Genomic DNA, 21,230 nt, shown 5'->3' on the forward strand with positions numbered 1-21,230 from the left:
TATTTCCATGTGGACTTCCTTAGGGATGAGTCTTTCTGAAGCTTATCCTACCCAGTACTGCTGCAACCTGAGAATCAGGCGTCCCCAGGTCAGGGTGAAGATCCCCAGGCAGGCTGAGGCGTGACAGCCTCCTGGAGATCGAATCTCCGGGCAGGTTGAGGTAGGTCAGCCCAATTCCCGAGAATTGGGTCCCTGGGCAGGTCGAGGTGTGATGACCTTCTGGGACCCCTGGCCTGGCCGGATCCCTGAGCAGGTTGAGGCATGACAAACTTTCAAGGACCAGATCCCTAGGCAGGTCAAGGCAGGGCAAGGTAGTCCATGACTGGAGTTGGGCGTCCCCAAGGTCTCCTGCATGACCAGTGGCGGATAGGATTCAGTTCAGTTCAGTTCAGTTGCTCAGTCGTGTCTGACTCTGCAACCCCATGAATTGCAGCACGCTAGGCCTCCCTGTCCATCACCAACTCCCGGAGTTCACTCAGACTCACGTCCATCAAGTCAGTGATGCCATTAAGGGGTTGTAATTTTAACTCATTGCCAGTTTGTTCACCGCAGATGGGAACAAATATCATGATGTAAAGCAATCCAAGCCTGTGCCCTGAGACTGGGAACCTGGTAAAGCGGTCATAAGCCTTATCCTTTTACTGCTCTAAGGGATTGTAAGTCACTGATTTCCTCCCCTAGTTCTCCATAAGATCAGGTTAGGGTGACTCCAATGGTAAACATTTCATTGTCATAGGCCCACTTTAGGTAATAACAGAAGCAATGACAAAGGAGTGGGTTATCGGGCCCTATTAGGGGCATTAAAGTGTTTTAATAACAGGCTGGATGGAGCAATGTTGCCTACAAGGGGACAGGGTCCTGGTTGTAGGAGTTAGTAAGTGTCTCAAGAATAAATTGGTAAGAGACAACAGATTAGATGTTCTATAAAAGTGGAGTGGAGATTTGATCCCAGGATCTAAGGGTTCTAAGGGTTTTGGCCCAAGCGGCCTACAGGGCCAACTCCCAAAGTGCCAAATATTATCCCCAGAAACCAATTGCCTTTGAAGGGATGCCAACTGATAGACTTCTGGCAGACACTGTGTGCCTGTCGTCTGCCCTAGTGGGTTCACTGAGAGATGCTGATGTTGCACATGTTGTAGGAAACATGGAAGATGAAGGCCTGAATATCTAAAGGGATTGGCTATTCCACAGTATTTCCCTCCCAAGGGCCAGCTATTTTCTGATTGTCCCCCCAGAAGACTGTAGAGGCAACATTGAGGGCCTGGAGACGGGGCTCGGGAAGAGAGTGTGAAACAGGAGGGAAGGGGGCGGAGCACAACTTTTGAAAGAATAACACAGCACAAAGGCATGCTGTTGCTGTTGCTGTTAAGTCGCTTCAGTCGTGTCCGACTCTGTGCGATCCCATTGACGGAAGCCCACCAGGCTCCCCCATCCCTGGGATTCTCCAGGCAAGAACAATGGGGTGGGTTGCCATTTCCTTCTCCAACGCATGAAAGTGAAAAGTGAAAGGGAAGTCGCTCAGTCGTGTCCAACTCTTTGTGACCCCACAGACTGCAGCCTCCGGCTCCTCTGTCCATGGGATTTTCTAGGCAAGAGTACTGGAGTGGGATGCCATTGCCTTCTCCGGCACAAAGGCATAACATAAACCAGTTAAAATCAGTTGGGTCTGAGATGACAAGTTTGATTCCAGGAAACCTTAATCTCTGATCTGTAAGCTAAATGATACACCCAGATATGATAGGACTGCTCCAAGGCACTGTCAAAGAGACAGAGTAGGTGGTTCCCCAATGGTTGAAATGATCCTCCCACTCCTTAGCATATGAAGTCACCACCCCACTCGCAAAACCTAGCCAGACCACATTCCATGACACCCTGCAGAATGTGCTTCTCTCTGAATCCTAGCAAATCCACCTTTTTACCTATCACTGTTTCTCACACTTAATTCTTGCAATGAGACATCAAAGCCTGAGCTTCACTAGGTCCTGAAGCCAGGCATCATGGGTTTTGGCTGGGCTCAAGTCCCAGGAGAGACGAGCTGAAGGACAGGAGGAAAAAGCAGTGGGCAAAATGTGCCAAGGAATCCTCTTCATAGCCTGCCAGAAAATCTGCTAAATACCTGACCTGTGCTCAGAGTTTTCGTTGGCCTGGTCCTTGGCACAAAGATTAAGGACAGAAGAACCCCCACCAGTTTGGGCAACAGCTACTGGGGCTCAGCAGATAGTGCCTTTGGGACATACCAAGAAGTAACTTCTCCAGAGTCCCTCAGTTTTGCCCATGGCCGCGCTCCTGTTTGCCAGGCGTTCAAGGGAACAAGAAATGAGAGATTGTAAAGGAATTAAAATTTCATTAGGCATATGTCCCTCCACCCATAAGAGCGAGGACCTCCTAACTAAACCGGAGGTCTTCTCAAAGCTGAGACTGAGCCGCATGAGCTTTCTGCTGAGTTAGTTTTTCACTGCCCCAGTTTCCAGCACGATGGGCTTCTTGTCACTTTCCCTGTGCTGGTTTCCACAGTGGGAGCTTTTGCTGAGTCTGGCTCCTGCTGTGCTTGGCCTCCTCCTTGCCGGGGCCATGCAGAGGTTGTTTCAGCCAGGTTAAATCAGAGTCAAGGCAACATAAATGTGTGGGGAGCGTGTAATTTCCTCAGTTCTGTCTCATCACAACAAAAATTTGAAGTGATGGATGTTAAAGCCCTCGGCACATCACAGTTCTCGGACAGTTCACGGTACAGCTCTCAGCTCTTGGACAGACCCTATTATAGCTCCCGGACAGATCCGTGTTACAGCTCCGTGTAACAGCTCAGTTTTATTTACAAAATAAAATGAAAATACATCTTCAAGGTGTGAGGGCATGCCGAACCAAAAGACGTGAAGAGAAGAGAGAGAGAGGGAGAAAGAGAGACAGAGAGGGCGTGTGCGCACAGGAGAGAGACCCCCTGCCTTTTGACTCCTCTTTTTATGTTTTTTCCTCCCCCTCGGGTCTGCCCTATGTAAATTGGGCTAGCCAGGACTGCTTTTTGTTCTACCTGAGGTCCTCACTCTGGTCCTTGGACCTTCCTTTGTTCTATTTTCTTGGGCTTTTCCCTTCCTTGTCTTTTAGCTGCCGCCATTCTGGACTCATTTTTTGCTATTCTAACTACCTAACACTTAGTTAACATCAATCTAAATTTCATTAATTCTTGACTATGTGTAAAGCTTTTTTCTCAGGGCTCTCTTCATAATCTCTCATCCCTTTTTGTATCCAGCTTGTCTCTCCTTTTTCATCCAAGTAAAATTAACCAGCTCAATTTTCCTTTTTCCTCACTAAATTGTAATTCCACTTTTCATATCTTCTTTATTGAAAACTTATCTTTCCTACTGTATTCTGAAAAGTTACAGTGTTATTTCTAATAGCCTTAATTTCAATTTTAAATTAGAATGCTCAACTCTTAAAACCTTAATTTTAGTAAAACTAAGAAGTAAGCAATTATGCACTGTCTTTACATTGGCATTTTATAAATTGGTGAGCTTAAACATCAATAGTAATTTTTAAAACATTTCTTTTTTATAGAAAACATCTTAGGTAATACCATTTTCATTCATATTTTCAAATACCTTTAATTTTTCTATCTAGTAACTAATGTCTCAGTGTTTTTTAAATAAACTCATCACATGGCTTAAATCAGCACAGCTTTAGAATCTTGTTACCAAACAACTGGAAAGATCATTTTAAGTAAACATTTCTAAGATATGATTACTTTAAAACTTTTATCCCAAAGTTTTTAATCTCATTTACGTTTACCTTGAATCTTCATCATGTCCAGTTATTTTCTTGCAAGAGATTAGTAAGGTCTTTATTAAACCTAGGTAACATAGAGTATTATATTTAATTTTGATGACTCCTGGTGATTTAGTCACTAAGTCTTGTCCAACTCTTGTGACCCTATGGACTGTAGCCTGCCAGGCTCCTCTGTCCATGGAATTCTCCAGGCAAGAACACTGGAATGGGTTGCAGATTCTTTACTGACTGAGCTATAAAGGAAGGCCATGACATCTATATTAATTTAGATCCACAAACTTAAACATTAATATCAGGTATCAGCTTAACAGTGACTATTTTCCAGTTCACCTGAATCTGAAAGTCATCTTGGCCAGTTTTCTTTAAACGTAGTGATTTTTATTAAAATTAAGTAGAGTTCTTTATTTTTTATTTTTTTTTAGAGTTCTTTATAAATTCAATTCTAATGATACTTTTTAGAAGTAGAGATATCTCATATGTATAATGTGTATACAAACATAAGCAAATTGGAGATCTCATGGCTTTGTTGCAGGAAGGGGGACACCTTCCAGGGCCCGAAACTGGGCTCTTGTCTAACACTCAGAAATGAATTGTCCAAGCAGACACATGTGCTGACAAAGCAAGAGATTTTATTGGGAAAGGGCACCTGGGTGGAGAGCAGTAAGTTAGGGGAACCCAGGAGAACAGCTCTGTCACATGGCTTGCAGTCTCAGGTTTTATGGTGATGGGATTAGTTTCTGGGTAATATTTAGCCAATCATTTTGACTCAGAGTCATTCCCAGCGGTACATGCGTTGTTCAGTCAAGATGGATGCCAGAGAGAAGGATTCTGGGAGGTGGTCAGACAAGTGGTGTCTCCTTTTGACCTTTTCCAAACTCTTCTGGTTGGTGGAGGCTTGTTAGTTCTGTGTTCCTTACTAGGACCTCCTGTCATAAAACAACTCATGCAAATGGTTACTATAGTGCCTGGCTAGGATGGGTGGTTTCAATCAGTGTGTTTCCCCTAACAGCTTTACTAAAAGCTTAAATATGAACCCGAGAACCCATTTTAATTCCTGGGCCTGCAAGATCTGGTAGGGAAGGGATAGGCTACCCACTGCAGTATTCTTGGGCTTCCCACATAGCTCAGCTGGTAAGGAGTCCACCTGTAATGCAGGAGTCCTGGGTTCTGTCCTAAGGTTGGCAAGATCCCCTGGGGAAAGGAAGGGCTACACACTCCATTATTCTGGCCTGGAGAATTCCATGGACTGTGTGGTCCATGAGGTCGCAAAGAGTTAGACACGACTGAGCAACTTTCACTCACTAGATATGAACCAGGAAGTACAATATTGATGTAAAGTCTCTAGTTAACAAACAGTTGGAATACCATAAAGTTGCTTGTCAGATGATTATGGCTTACTGTCTGTAAATTTTGGCTGAGGGAACATTCTCAGCAGTTTTGATTTAAAACAGCCACTTTTCCCCCCCTCTTTTTTAGGTTTCCCAGGTCTTGCCTGTTTAATTAGGCTTAGTCTCAGCTCCTAAAGGCCTGTATTCATATTCTGGCTTAGATATTTGTGAGACAAAGGCAGTTGCTAAATTTTTCAAAAAACAGTTTTGTCACCTAAAGTTACTAAAATCAGTGGCAAGATTTTTAATCAAACTGAAATTTAATTTACAAAGTTCTATGTTTTGTAACTTTAGAGTTTTAATCTATCATGTTTTCAAAGATTTGTACAAGGCATTTAGCAAAGACCTTTCTGAGTTTATAAGTTAAACCAAAGCAAAATCACTATTTTTTAAATTAATCTTTGTATGTTAGTTCCCCGTTTACTTATTTTGTATGACTCAGGTAATTATTGGTTTCCTCAGTACATTTAGTTAATATTTCCTTAGTGGCAATCTAAGCACTTGTTTATCCCACAGTATAATTAAATAAGAATTGTAACCACCTTAAAGAAAACCCATTTAAAAATATCAATTGATATACCTTTATCTAAATTCCACCAAATTAAACTTTAGTTTTCCTAAGGATCCAACCAACAACTTTTGATCTTATGGGAGAGTTGTAAGGTATAGTTCGGGCTGAGGCAGAAAAGAAGGATAGATGACATCAACGGAAGTAGGTTACCTTTATTTAGGCAAGGAGGGGCGGCAGTCAGCCTAACGACCAGGCTGAGTGCAAGAGGGATCAGGGAGGCTTCAAATTTAAAGGGAGGTTTATGGAAGGGATAAGGTATAAGTCAGGCGGGATGTTTTGGGTATTCTTTAGCTGAGATGGCATTTGTAGTTGGGCAGGGGGTGATAAGCCTTCTGGGCAGGGGGTGATAAGTCCCAGATAGATACAACCAGCCTGGAGCATCAGGGCAGTACCTAAATTTCAGGTTTTGTTTTCTCTGAAGTTAGATGATTCAGCAAGGGCCTTTGAGACTGTTGTTTTCTTTTCTAGGCCCAAAGACTCCTTCAAGAGTTCAGAAAGCTTTTTCTTTTTGTTCCCTGTTTGTTTTACCTACTTTTATATAAAGTGCTCTGAGATCCCCAGATTTGAGTAGAATTGAGGAAGTCAGGGCCTTTGACCTAACAGTCCAAATATAACTGTTGGTCAGATATCCCAGGTTAAATTTTTCTAACCCTTAAATACATAACTTTGAACTTTAAACATAACAGACTTGTTTGGCTTTTAATGTTGGGGATCAGTAGGAGGTCACTCTTGGCTCAATTAGGTAGTGTAGTAATATCAAATCTTGTTTAATCACATTAATGTCCATTTTATTTATCCCATTTTAAACAACCATCCAAAGAATTTTTTTTATTCATTTGAAGTAACTGCTTTAAAAAAAATTTTTTTACCTCATTTAAATTATAGTTAGATATTTTTCAAGTTTTGTGTTGATATCCCTCAGTTCAGTTCAGTCACTCAGTCATGTCCAATTCTTTGTGACCCCATGGGCTGCAGCACGATAGGCTTCCGTGTCCATCACCAACATCCAGAACTTGCTCAAACTCATGTCCATCGAGTGGGTGATGCCATCCAACCATCTTATCCTCTGTCATTCCCTTCTTCTGCCTTCAATCTTTCCCAGAATCAGGGTCTTTTCTAAGGAGTCAGTTCTTCGCATCAGGTAACCAAAGTACTGGAGCTTCAGCTTCAGCATCAGTCCTTCCAGTGAATATGCAGGACTTACTTCCTTTAGGATTGACTGGTTTGATTTCATTGCAGCCCAAGGGACTCTCAAGAGTCTTCTCCAACACCACAGTTCAAAAGCATCAATTCTTCAGCACTCAGCTTTCTTTATAGTCCAACTCTTGGATCTATACATGACTACTGGGAAAACTGCAGCTTTGACTAGACAAACCTTTGTTGGCAAAGTAATGTCTCTGCTTTTTAATATGCTATCTAGATTGGTCATAGCTTTTCTTTCAAGGAGCAAGCATCTTTTAATTTCATGGCTGCAGTCGCCATCTGCAGTGATTTTGGAGCCCCCAAAAATAAAGTCTGTCGTTGTTTGCATCGTTTCCCCATCTATTTGCCATGAAGTGATGGGACCAGATGCTATGATCTTAGTTTTCTGAATGTTGAGCTATAAGCCAATTTTTTCACTCATCTCTTTCACTTTCATCAAGAGGCTCTTTAGTTCTTCACTTTCTGCCATTATGCTGGTGTCATCTGCATATCTGAGGTTATTGACATTTCTCCTGGCAAACTTGTTTCCAGCTTGAGCTTCATCCAGCCTGGCATTTCTCATGATGTATTCTGCATATAAGTTAAATAAGCAAGGTGACAGTAAACAGCCTTGATGTACTCCTTTCCCAATTTGGAACCAGTCCATTGTTTCATGTTCAGTTCGAACTGTTGCTTCTTGACCTGCATACAGATTTCTCAAGAGGCAGGTCAGTTGGTCTGGTATTCCCATCTCTTTCAGTCTCTTTCATGTCACTACAGTTCACTCTGGCTTCCTGGGCCTCCCTTTACAACTTGACAGGCATCACTCAGAATCTGATCCATAGCCTAATCAACAACACAACCCAAACCACAACAAATTGACAGAACTTCAGTTCAGTTCAGTTGCTCAGTCATGTCCGACTCAGGCCTCCCTGTCCATCACCAACTCCCAGAGTTTACCCAAACTCATGTCCATTGAGTCAGTAATGCCATCCAACCATCTCATCCTCTGTCGTCCCCTTCTCCTGCCCTCAATCTTTCCTGGCATCAGGATCTTTTCAAATGAGTCAGCTCTTCACATCAGGTGGCCAAAGTATTGGAGTTTCAGCTTCAGCATCAGTCCTTCCAATGAACACTCAGAACTGATCTCCTTTAGGATGGACTGGTTGGATTTCCTTGCAGTCCAAGGGACTCTGAAGAGTCTTCTCCAACGCCACAGTTCAAAAGCACCAATTCTTCGGCAAAACTTGACTCAATTTTCAACACATTTTATTTATAAAAATGTTAGAAATCCAACATTTTATCGTTAGTATACTCTATTGGTATTTTCTTTATGGGGAGGAACATGGGAGGGGGTTCAGGATTGGGAACACGTGTACACCTGCGGTGGATTCATGCTGATGTATGGCAAAACCAATACAATATTGTAAAGTAATTAGCCACCAATTAAAATAAATAAATTTAAATTTTGAAAAAATCCAACATTTTTATGTAATTTTTTTTAGCCTAAGTCAGGCAACATAGGTCCATTAATGGAATATAGTCACATTCAGACCATTTATAACTCCTGACTATCCTTGGAAATTAAACCTTATATTACTATCTTTCTCTAGGGTCCTAGGATATTACATTCCAGTTGATTGCTGGAGCAGCCTCCCAAGTCTATTCAAGAGAGATCACATTCATGTCCAAAATCATGTATTCAGATAGAAAAGTAAACAACATACACCTCTCCATCATTCTTATTTTGATAGTATGACTCTCCACATCATGTCTCAGGAGAGATGAATACAACATCTACAACATTGACTTGTGTTTGGGCAAAATCATGACAGGAGCAAATTCTTCCTACTAACTCCTGATGCAAAGACATGACTGAGCGACTAAGCACATTGCTCAAGAAATATACTCAAATATCTATTAACCACAAAGCTTAAGAAAGCAACAGCTGAATGTTATTGCCACATAATGTCTGGCTCTTTGTCCTATAATATCTCCCCAAATCAATTAAGTGTTGAAGAAATTTCTAAATTTCTTAATATACCATGGTCATGTTTGCCTAGTTGGTTGGTTGTTTTTTGTTGTTGTTGTTTTTTTTTTTTTTTTGAGCCAATAAGTCTATGTTTTCTGGCTCTTGAATTTAATTCTGTGTGCAAGCCCCCATACAGCAAAGGAAGATAATTCTTTTTTAGAGAGGAAAAGGATTTATAGGGTTATAGCAAGAAAGAGTCCATGGCTTCAGCTGAGTCCTTGTGAAGAAAAGAGTCTGTCTTTTCCCTTTTGGACTCTCTTATCATTGCAGCATGTGAGAGCTCCCCTGTCTCGTCTCCTACCTGTGTGTTTGCTAAATCACTTCAGTCATGTCCGACTCTTTGTAACCCTGTGGACTGCAGCTCACCAGGCTCCTCTGTCCAGAGATTCTCTAGGCAAGAATACTGGAGTGGGTTGCCATGCCCTCCTGCAGGGGTATGTTCTTGACCCAAGGATGGAACCTGCATCTCATGTCTCCTACATTGGCAGGTGGATTCTTTACCACTAGTGCCACCTTGGAAGCCCAAAAGAGCTGGTTTCTTAACTCTATTTAATTGAAGTTCTGTTCTTTTTTTTTTTAACAATACAAAGCCTTCATTCTTATATGGCAGCAATCATAGAGCTAATGGTTACTGCCTTCTTGGGAGACACAAGGCTCTCCAGTTTGCCCCAGAGGAATCTGGCAGACTTATCTCATTTATAATTTCTTTAATTTCTATAGGCTCTGAGTTTACAACTTCTGGGATAAAAACATGATTGTCTCAGTTTATCTAAATATTACTGTTGTAATACATATTATTTCCAAATTAAATAATGCAAAAAGTTTAACTTCTAGAACTTTAATCTTCTTTTATAAATTTGTTTAAAGTCTGTATATCAATCAATTTGTTGATGCATGTGAAACTGATACTCCATGTCTGTGTCTCCAGTTTGACATATCACATCATATATTGATCATCTGATGAGTCTGTAAGGGCCATACTCATTGCATACTTATTGTCAACAACAATTTACAAAAGTATAACATGGCACTTATGATTTTAAATTATACTTAAACCACCTTCTTTGTGTATTAAATTACAATCAATCTGATATGTAACAATATTTAAAATAAAGTTTGCCATAATCTACCTACAGGAAATTTAATTGCTGTGAATTTTTAAAAAAATAAATTATGTTTTATATAAAGAAATAAGTCTAATCTTATATTTAGATATTATATTGAAGTATAGATGACTAACAATACTATATTAGTTTCAGCTGTACAACATAGGTGATTTAACATTTTCATACATTACAAAATGATCTCCATGATAAGACTAGTTACAACCTGTCACAATACATAGCTATTACAATGTTATAGACTATATTCTCTATGCGGCACATTTTATCCCTGTGACTCATTTATCTTATAGCTAGAAGTTTGTGTCTCTTAATCCCCTTCAAGTATTTCATTCGTCCCCACCCCTACTGGCAACTATCAGTTTGTTTTCTTCATCAGTGAGTTTTTTTATGTTTGTTACTTTTTTGCCATTTACTTGTACTTTTTTTTAAGATTTCACAAGTAAGAGAAACCATATGGTATTTACTTTCTTCGACTATGGTAAGATACCCTAGATATCTATTTGTCAAAATGTCAAGATTACATTATTTTTATCAGTTCAGTTCAGTCGCTCAGTCGTGTCCGACTCTTTGCAACCCCATGAATTGCATCACGCCAGGCCTCCCTGTCCATCACCATCTCCCGGAATTCACTCAGACTCATGTCCATCTAGTCCGTGATGCCATCCAGCCATCCCATCCTCGGTCGTCCCTTTCTCTTACTGCCCCCAATCCCTCCCAGCATCAGAGTCTTTTCCAATCCAGTCAACTCTTCGCATGAGGTGGCCAAAGTACTGGAGTTTCAGCTTTAGCATCATTCCTTCCAAAGAAATCCCAGGGTTGATCTTCAGAATGGACTGGTTGGATCTCCTTGCAGTCCAAGGGACTCTCAAGAGTTTTCTCCAACACCACAATTCAAAAGCATCAATTCTTCGGCGCTCAGCCTTCTTCACAGTCCAACTCTCACATCCATACGTGACCACAGGAAAAACCATAGCCTTGACTAGACGGACCTTAGTCGGCAAAGTAATGTCTCTGCTTTTGAATATGCTATCTAGGTTGGTCATAAATTTTCTTCCAAGGAGTAAGCGTCTTTTAATTTCATGGCTGCAGTCACCATCTGCAGTGATTTTGGAGCCGCCCAAAATAAAGTCTGACACTGTTTCCACTGTTTCCCCATCTATTTCCCATGAAGTGATGGGACTGGATGCCATGATCTTCGTTTTCTGAATGTTGAGCTTTAAGCCAACTTTTTCACGCTCCTCTTTCACTTTCATCAAGAGGCTTTTTAGCTCCTCTTCACTTTCTGCCATAAGGGTGGTGTCATCTGCATATCTGAGGTTATTGATATTTCTCCCGGCAATCTTGATTCCAACTTGTGTTTCTTCCAGTCCAGCGTTTCTCATGATGTACTCTGCATAGAAGTTAAAAAAGCAGGGTGACAATATACAGCCTTGACGTACACCTTTTCCTATTTGGAACCAGTCTGTTGTCCCATGTCCAGTTCTAACTGTTGCTTCCTGACCTGCATACAAATTTCTCAAGAGGCAGGTCAGGTGGTCTGGTATTCCCATCTCTCTCAGAATTTTCCACAGTTCGTTGTGATCCACACAGTCAAAGGCTTTGGCATGGTCAATAAAGCAGAAATAGATGTTTTTCTGGAATTCTCTTGCTTTTTCCATGATCCAGCGGATGTTGGCAATTTGATCTCTGGTTCCTCTGCCTTTTCTAAAACTAGCTTGAACATCAGGAAGTTCACGGTTCCCATATTGCTGAAGCCTGGCTTGGAGAATTTTGAGCATTACTTTACTAGTGTGTGAGATGAGTGCAATTGTGTGGTAGTTTGAGCATTCTTTGGTGTTGCCTTTTTTGGGGATTGGAATGAAAACTGACCTTTTCCAGTCCTGTGGCCACTGCTGAGTTTTCCAAACTTGCTGGCATATTGAGTGCAGCACTTTCACAGCATCATCTTTCAGGATTTGAAATAGCTCCACTGGAATTCCATCACCTCCACTAGCTTTGTTTGTAGTGATGCTTTCTAAGGCCCACTTGACTTCACATTCCAGGATGTCTGGCTCTAGATTAGTGATCACATCATCATGATTATCTGGGTCATGAAGATCTTTTTTGTACAGTTTTTCTGTGTATCCTTGCCACCTCTTCTTAATATCTTCTGCTTCTGTTAGGTCCATACCATTTCTGTCCTTTATCAAGCCCATCTTTGCATGAAATGTTCCCTTGGTATCCCTAATTTTCTTGAAGAGATCTCTAGTCTTTCCCATTCTGTTGTTTTCCTCGATTTGTTTGCATTGATCGCTGAAGAAGGCTTTCTTATCTCTTCTTGCTATTCTTTGGAACTCTGCAAATATTCCATGTGTGAGTGTGTGTGTGTATCCCAGAATAACAGGCAAGTTTGGCCTTGTAGTACAAAATGAAGCTAGACAAAGTTTAAGAGAATTTTGTCAAGAAAACATGCTACAATCTAGCAAGTACTGTTTTCAAAACAACCCAAGAGACTATTCTACACCTGGATATCACCAGATGGCCAATACCAAAATCAGAATGATTATATTCTTTGCATCCAAAGATGGAGAAACTCTATACAGCCAGTAAAAACAAGACCTGGAGCTGACTGTGGCACAGACCATGGCTCTTTATTTCAAAATTCAGGCTTAAATTGAAGAAAGTATTGAAAACCATTAGACCATTTAGGTATGACCTAAGTCAAATCCCTTAGGATTACACAGTGGTTGTGATGAATAGAATCTAGGAATTAGATAAGGTAGACAGAGGGCTTGAAGAGTTATGGATGGAGGTTTGCAACATTGTATAGAGGCAGTCACAAAACCATCCCAAAGAAAAAGAAATGCAAGAAAGCAAAGTGGTAGTCCAAGGAAGCCTTACAAGTAGCTGAGAAGAGAAGTGACAGGCAAAGGAGAAAGGGAAAGATATACCCAACTGAAAGTAGAGTTCCAGAGAATAACATGGAGAGATAAGAAGGTCTTCTTAGATGAACAATGCCAATAATTAAAGGAAAATAATAGAATGGGAAAGACTAGAGATTTATTTCTTCAAGAAAATTGGAGATATGAAGGAAATGTTTCATGCAACAATAGACACGATAAAGGAGAGAAACAGTATGGACCTAACAGAAGCATAAAAGATTAAGAAGAGGTGGCAAAAATACACAGAAGAACTATACAAAAAAGATCTTAATGACCTGGATAACCATGATGGTGTGGTCACTCAACTAGAGCCAGATATCCTGGAGTGTAAAGTCAACAATGCTTTAGGAAGCATTACTTTGAACACAGCTAGTGGAGGTGATGGAATTTTAACCTTCTGCCTAGCTTTACAAATGGTTTCTGCTCTTGGTGACAGCTAGTGGAGGTGATGGAATTTTAACCTTCTGCCTAGCTTTACAAATGGTTTCTGCTCTTGGTGACCTAATGTAGGAAACTTCCTATGACCTCAGCAGCACACACCCCTCTGGTCACTAGAGTTATATGTTGTGTGGTTCCCCGCTCTGCGGGCCGTGTGGGCTCTTCTGTTAAGGCATGGCAAACTACTGTAGGTATGCTGGTAGGCATGGTTGGCCCCTAGACTTGTTGGCTGACATTGCCTGTAACATTGCCTGTAACATGTGGCTGACATTGCCAACCGGTGGGCAAAGCTGGTTCCTGGTGTTGTTAGCCATGTGACCTAATATGTTCCAGGGCTGATCTTGGCACACTGGTGGGTCAACCTAGATCCTGGGATAGCTTCAGGTGCCCAACAGGGAGTACCTGGAGTTGGTGTTGGCCTACTGTTGACTGTGGTCATCTTTAGATTTAATTTAACCCTGGAATTCCTCATTACTCTTTATTTATATTCCAGAATTGTTTTTAATTTATTCATTCAATACATTTGCTTTATACCAGATGCTCTTCTAAGTGCTTTGACAAAGAATTTAACTTATCACTATTTTTTGTTGTTTTATTGGGATAAGATTGAAATGTAATAATCACTGTTTTCTTTAAAAAAAAAAAAAAGCAGCAGATTTTCCAAGTCAAAATCTTAACACACTAATATGCATAGCAAAATATTTTGACATAAAGTCTGGGATTTTCATTGTAAGAAAGCTTTTGGTAATGTATTTAACTTTTAAAATAGATGTGAGGTTATAAATATTAATATTAATGTCTTATAAGTATTATAATATGTACACTTTTTATTTCTAGTTATTTTTAATATTTTTATGGTCTTTTTTTCCTTGACAAGTCTTCCTAAGAATCTACCAATTTTATTAATCTTTTCAAAACCAGGTTTTGTTTTACTGGTATTCTGTATTGTGTATTTCCTTTCCATTTCATTGATACTTACACTTGTCCTTATTATTTCTTTTCATGTACAGTCCCTTGATTTAATTTTCTATTCCTTTTTTTAATTTTTTAGCTTATTGAGTTGGAAGATTATGTCCTTACCTTTCAGCCTTCCTCTTTTCTAATATATACATTTAAAATATAAATTTCCCACTAATCACACTCTTTTGGGGTACATTATACAAATTTTGATATGGCATATTTCATTACCATTAGGTCAGACTATTTTTATTTGCCTTTTTATTGGCTAGTTTCCTGATAGTTGAGATGCATGTATGCATGTATGTATATAAATCTTATATCAAATGAGCCACACTCTATTGTTCCAAGTATATAAGCCAAAGCTAATATGATCAGGTTTGCACTTATGTGGGAAGAATTGCTGGAACATTATACATCAAGCAGTTTTCAGTGTTGACATTCAGGAACTGAAATTGTAATAAGGAATTTGAAGAAATTTTTCCATTGGTAAAATTATGTGTTGCCTGAACTTCTACTCCAAACATGTTTTCTTTGAGGAATTATTAAAAACTTAAAAAATCATTTTACTTAGATAAAATTTAAGATTTTACTTAAACAAGAAAATGAAAATTATCCATAAACACTTAAAACCATTCATTTACATGTGCAGATGGATGTCTTGTACACCATTGTATCATGTTGGTTTAAGAACAGTGCCCAAGAAACAATGAGAACTTAGCAGATATATAGTAAATGAATGAATGGATGGATGGATACTATTATAGAACTTTAGACTCAATGTAAATATGATTTTACTTCTCTAAATTGATATTGTATTGTATGATTTTTACTGCAGAAACATTCTGAAAGCAATTTGATTGGTTTTATCATATCCCATTACATAGAAATAACAATTTTGTCAACAGTATTCAGTTGAATTCTGGTTTTTTATCCAGTTTACCAACCTAGATCTTTTGACTAGGGCACTTCATTCATTACATTTAAAGTAATTACAGATAAAGATGACTTAGTTGATTTTTTATAGTGATATGTTTTGATTTTCATTTCCTTTTGTGTATATTCTGTAGATAATTTATTTCTGGTTACCATAGAGATTGTATATAACATTCTAAATTATAACAATTTATTTTAAACTAATAGCAACATAACTTCATTCACATCCAAAACCCTACTGTTTTCCAGTTCCCTTACACCTTCCCATATTATGTTACTGATTCCACAAAAGACATCTTTACATATTGTGTACCCATTAACATAATTTATAATTATTGTTTATGCTTTTGTGTTTTATATATGGTAAAAAATAAAAAGTGAAGCTATAAACCAAAATTATAACAATACTTCTTTTATATTTGTCTGTATATCTATTTCTATTAAATAATTTTATATTTTTGTACTTAAGTTACTCTCTAAAATTCTTTCATCTCAACTTAAATTCCTCTTAGCATTTCTTATAGGGAAAGTCTAGAGCTAATGAAGTTTAGGGTTGATTGGATGGCCTCACCAATTCAATGGACATGAACTTGAGCAAACTCTAGGAGATAGTGAAGGACAGGGAGGCCTGATACCCTGCAGTCCATGGGGTCACAAAGAGTTGGACTAACTTAGCGATTAAACAACAACAACAAATTTTATTGAGCACATACTATGAGCCAGGCACTTTTCCTTCTAAAATAATTAATTTAAACTTTACTATATTCTGAGTAGTATTATTCTACCCTTTCCCCAGAAGAGAAAACTGAGGCACAGAGAGTAACCTACTGTCCATGTGGAACAAATGTAGACACATGAGAGAATAAAATTTTAAGTCTTCAATAAGTGACATGAAGGTTATTCATGGTTTTATGTGATTTAAGAGGAGAAGGTTACAGTAGACCAGGAGTTGGCTGGATCACACGTCCCCCCAACTTCTCCTGGCTCTATAAATGTTTTAACCTGGGATCTCAGACCTTGAGCTACACTCACACAGGAATATGACTATGGTAGTGGATTGACCAAATTAGTGTCCCTTTCCTTTGAAGCAGGAACTAACATGTGGTATATGATCTTAACCAGGAGGGCAAGAGAAGTCCAAATCCAGCCCTGTGGTGGGTGAATGATCAAGGGGATGAAGTGAAGTGGAGCTTCAGAGAGATGACAGACTTAACCTGTCGCACAGCCAACGTCTTCACACAGACCTGCGGCCTTCAGACGGGAGACCGTCTAGCCTTGATTTTGCCTCGAGTGCCTGAGTGGTGGCTTGTGTCTGTGGGCTGCATCCGAACAGGTTAGTGACCCAAAGAGACCTTAGGATAGGCCTAGAGCTAATGGGTCCTGAAATATTAGGTGCTTCCTCTTCCCCTAACTTTTTTCTTTTTAATAGTCTTTCTGTCAAATTCCTTTAATACTACTTTAATCCTTCTCATTCACTGTTTCCCTTATACTCACACTTTATCAAGCACAATGTCATAATTCTCCCTTCCTCTCTCTCTCACACACACACACATACACACACACTTTCTTATTCACAGTCTCAGACATTCTTACTTCCCTATAAGATTCATCAGTTCTTAACATTTTGCCTTATTGGATCCCCTCTCTCCCAGGGAGTCATTAAAGAATCAGTTGCAGATACTGTGACACCCACAAACACGAGATAAATACTGAAATATGTATCTGCTAAGATTTGAGACATTTCTTTCACATAACCACACAAAAAGTCTCACTCTGATTCAGTATAGTTACCTGATGTACATCCAGAGTCAAAATTCCTCAATTATCCCAATAATGTCCTTTATAGGATTATTTTTGTGCTTCAATCAAAAACCCAGGATTTCTCCTGGAAGTCCAATGGTTAAGATCCCATGTTTCCAATGCAGGGGTCATGGCTTCAAGGAACCAAGATCCCATGTGCCACACGGCACAGCCAACTGTTTTTGTTTTTTTTTAAACAACTGTATAAAATCCAATTGAGGGTCATGTGTTGCATTTAGTTGTTGCCTCTCCGCAGCCTTCTTTAATATAGACTGTTTCTCTACATACTATATTGTCTATGTGACAATGCAATGACAGTTTGAAGTGCCTAAGCCAGATTGTTGCAGAATATCCCTCGGATTTTGTATTTCTGTTTCCTTCTTTATGATTATATTCAGGATGAACATTCTTAGCACAAGGACTTGTGCTAAGGACTTGTGTCTTTCTTGGTGCACCACATTGGGGATAGATACAGTTGGTTTGTCCTAACATCAATGACATTGTTTTATCACTTTAGAAAGGTAGCATCCACCTTTGTAAAGGTGCATTTTCCCTTTGTAGTTAGTAACTAATCTGTCATGTAATATTATGGGACTATGTGAATATCCTTTCCCCAACTGTCTTTCAGTTTATGCTTTGAAAATTCACTGATGAGTTTTGACTGAATTAAATATTTTAATGGTGGTTTTATATTAGGTATTTCTATTTACATCATACCCTTTACACTTATTAGCCAACACTCTTCTGTAGAGATTTCCCTTTCCCTTTAATGCTTGTCTATGCATTGACCTATATAATTAGTATGAGACTCATGGATGCTTTTTTGAATCAACTTCAGTTCTGTCATGCATGCTTATACAGTATGTCATGCTCTTGTTCATATATTCTCTCTCGTATTTCCTCACAAATAGTTGTTTAATCCATCAAGATCAAGAATTAACAGCAATGGCTGAGTGAGTCTGGAGATGCCATGCCATCTGTATCGTTAAGAGATGTTCCACGAATTATATCTGATCCTGTTCACACTGTCCACACTGTTCCATGAACCTAGGGTAGGCAAGGCAGGAGCTGAGGCTGGAAGGAGACTCGAGGAGCCATAGGAACTGCAGACACATTTATTCTTTCCTGGCTGACGCAGCAGCCATAGCATAACCTAACACAACACAACCTCTCTCCAGCCTGGCACAGCAGCTGTAGCAGCAGACATGTATTTTCTCTCCTCTCATGGCTGACCCAGCTGGACACAGCCGTGATCCAGCAATAATGCTACTGCTTTGTAGGTGGAACTCCTATCTGCATACAGCACTGAACCCCTAACCGAGAGGGTACCTCGTGACGCACATGTGCCATGCTATAAATGATCTCAGCTGCTGCACAGTCATTATTTACAAAACGTGGGGCGAGAGAGCCTGAACACACCATCTTGGCTAATTTGTTCTCTCCCCACACATGAGAAATCCAAGACATGAGTTGAGACCTCTGGGATAAAAAGAATTAAAGAAGATTAGAAGTAAAGGATGAAAGTTCTAAAGGCATAGTACATGAAAATACTGAAGAGTCAGGAGTAGCCTAGATGAAGAATGGTCCTTTTGAAATAGAGAATAGAGTTGTGTGAGAGAAAGATGAAGAGTGAGCAGTACTCACTCCAATGTCAGGATGACGAGAAAAGGGTCTTCCTGGAGAGAGGGCACAGGTGTTAGCAAAGAGAAGAATTGTGAAGGAGAAAAAGTCAGTGCTCTGTGGAACATAAACAGGCTAGTAATATGGAAGGTGAGTAGTAGGAAGACTCAGAAAAGGGACCCTGGTGGAAAAATCAGAATCCAATAGAAGCACACAAAACTTGAATTAATTGTCCGTGATGGGAGAAGGAAGGTAGGGGAGTTCAAAGGACAGTGCGGTTAACTTAGGGTATGAGGAATGAAGGAAACAGAAGAAATTCAAGATGACACAAGAGATGGACAGAGAAGAAAAGGAAAGGAGAAGAAAATGGGGGCAGAGATGCAGCGCCAGGGACACCATCCACCTGTATCTTTCCCAGATCCCATGGATAGTTGTGTAAAGAAGGACTCTACTGGCTAGATCCATCTACAGTAGAAAAGTTTAGGATAGGCTTTTCAAATTTTTAATGTGCATAGAAACCACTTGGAGATGTTGTTAAAATGCAGATTCTGAGTCAGTAAGGTTGGGGTGGGGTGTCAGATTCTGTGTCCTAGGTGGTACTGATGCTCTAGACCATACTTTGCATAACAGAGGCTAGCGGATTTCTATGCAGATAAACCAGGCCTGAAGTCCATGGTTGTGAAGCTATGAAAGCGGAACAAAAACAAGCAGTTTCCTTCTCATACCTAGGGATCATCTTCATGCCAGGGACCACCCAGATGAAGGCCAAGGACATTCTCTACCGACTACAGGTGTCTGGAGCCAAAGCCATCGTGACCACAGATACCCTTGCCCCAGAAGTGGAGTCTGTGGCACCTGAGTGTCCTTCTCTGAAAACCAAGCTCCTGGTGTCTGACCACAGCCGTGAAGGGTGGCTGGACTTCCGATCACTGATTAAGTAAGTTTCTGTTCTGACAAATGTACTTTCTGAAGAATGGCAGAAGGCCACTCACTCCCAAGTGCTGGTAGAGAATCAGCCAGTGGGAGGAAACTCACAAGGTCTGAGCTTCTCTCCCCAGCTATGTCACTGATTTGCTAAGCAGCCCTCAGTTAGTTCATTTGCCGCTCTTAGCTGCAAGTGTTTTTATCTATAAAATAGGGAAATTGAGTTTCTATGCCTCTCTCACCAATATATATATACTAATAATATATACCCTTGTGCAAAAGAGATACATAGAGTCAGAGGGTTATTGTGTTTCATTTTCCTTTATAGGTGGAGAATCTGAAACATTATTTTTATATAAAAATTAACATTTACAGGAGTTGAATGAAAAGTTAAGAAGAATTTTTAAGATGAAACTTGAGACAGTGAAGAATGAGGCTGTGGTTGACAGGCAGCTTTGGGAGCAAACACTTTCCATCTCTTAGGGTAGGTGCCAATAGGGACACCTTGAGGGAAAAGTTAGGGAAGTGTTGGAGGTAACAAAGACTCCCTCAAAACTGATTCTGCAAGCCTTCAGGCATTTTTCATATCACACACAAATCATGCTGGATTTATTTTCTTAAAGTAACTCCACAGTTTTTAAAGCTCTTTACTTCAACCACACAAGGCAAATATACTAGTGAAATCACATCTTATGCTAGATTATGAAGAAAATTAGATGAAAATAGCTTAAACAAAAAATTTTCATTTGAACTCCCCTTAACTGCCCAAAGTCAGTATGGTATCATTTCTCCACAAGAGCCAGTGCTTCCCCCAGCACTGGGATTACTTGCAGTCCCTCTGATTGAATACTTACAAGGAAACTTTCATTTACCATCATAATAGGCTCAAGAAAGAGACTTTCAGTCTAGGAGAAGCTCCCACATATCAAAGCAGTGATGCGTGGGATATGAAGGAACCTGGTAGCTCAGCTGGTAAAGAATCACCTGCAATGCAGGAGACCCCAGTTTGATTCCTGGGTCAGAAAGATCTCCTGGAGGAGGACATGGCAACCCACTCCAGTATTCTTGCCTGGAGAATCCCCATGGACAGAGGAGCCTGGCAGACTACAGTCCATAAGATTGTAAAGAGTCGGACATTACTGGGCAACTAAGCACACAGCACAGATTCTGCCTACCCTAAACCTAGCCCTAACCCCAACCACCTCAAACTCATGCTAGGTCATATATATATATATATATATATATATATATATATATATATATCACTTCCATTCTCCCTAGCTGTTTCTTCCCCACCCCTCAACACCAAGTTTATGAGGTTAAATTCCTATAAAGGTAGTCTGTGGGGCTTTTCAGGTGGCTCAGTGGTAAAGAAATCACCTGCGAAGTAGGAGATGCAGGAGACTTGGGTTAGATTCCTAGGTCAGGAAGATCCCTTGGAGAAGGAAATGGCAACTGACTTCAATATTCTTGCCTGGGAAATCCCATGGACAGAGAAGCCTGGTGGACTGTAGTCCATGGGGTCACAGAGTTAGACACGGCTGAGCACACATGGGACTT

General features: G+C 40.0%; 1 protein-coding gene across 6 annotated transcripts in view; it reads left to right on the plus strand.

Moving 5' to 3' along the window:
• The window catches only part of ACSM1 (acyl-CoA synthetase medium chain family member 1), a 55,108-nt gene that overhangs the window by 16,896 nt on the left and 16,982 nt on the right, over nt 1-21,230 (plus strand). For all 6 annotated transcript variants that reach the window (XM_069570279.1, XM_069570278.1, XM_069570282.1 and 3 more), the window contains exons 3-4: nt 16,449-16,659; nt 19,476-19,683. In XM_069570279.1, the coding sequence (XP_069426380.1) occupies nt 16,449-16,659; nt 19,476-19,683 (419 nt within the window). The remainder of the gene's footprint in view (nt 1-16,448; nt 16,660-19,475; nt 19,684-21,230) is intronic.

Source organism: Ovis canadensis, chromosome 24 (genome assembly GCF_042477335.2).
Source record: "Ovis canadensis isolate MfBH-ARS-UI-01 breed Bighorn chromosome 24, ARS-UI_OviCan_v2, whole genome shotgun sequence".
Classification (NCBI taxonomy): Eukaryota; Metazoa; Chordata; class Mammalia; order Artiodactyla; family Bovidae; genus Ovis; species Ovis canadensis.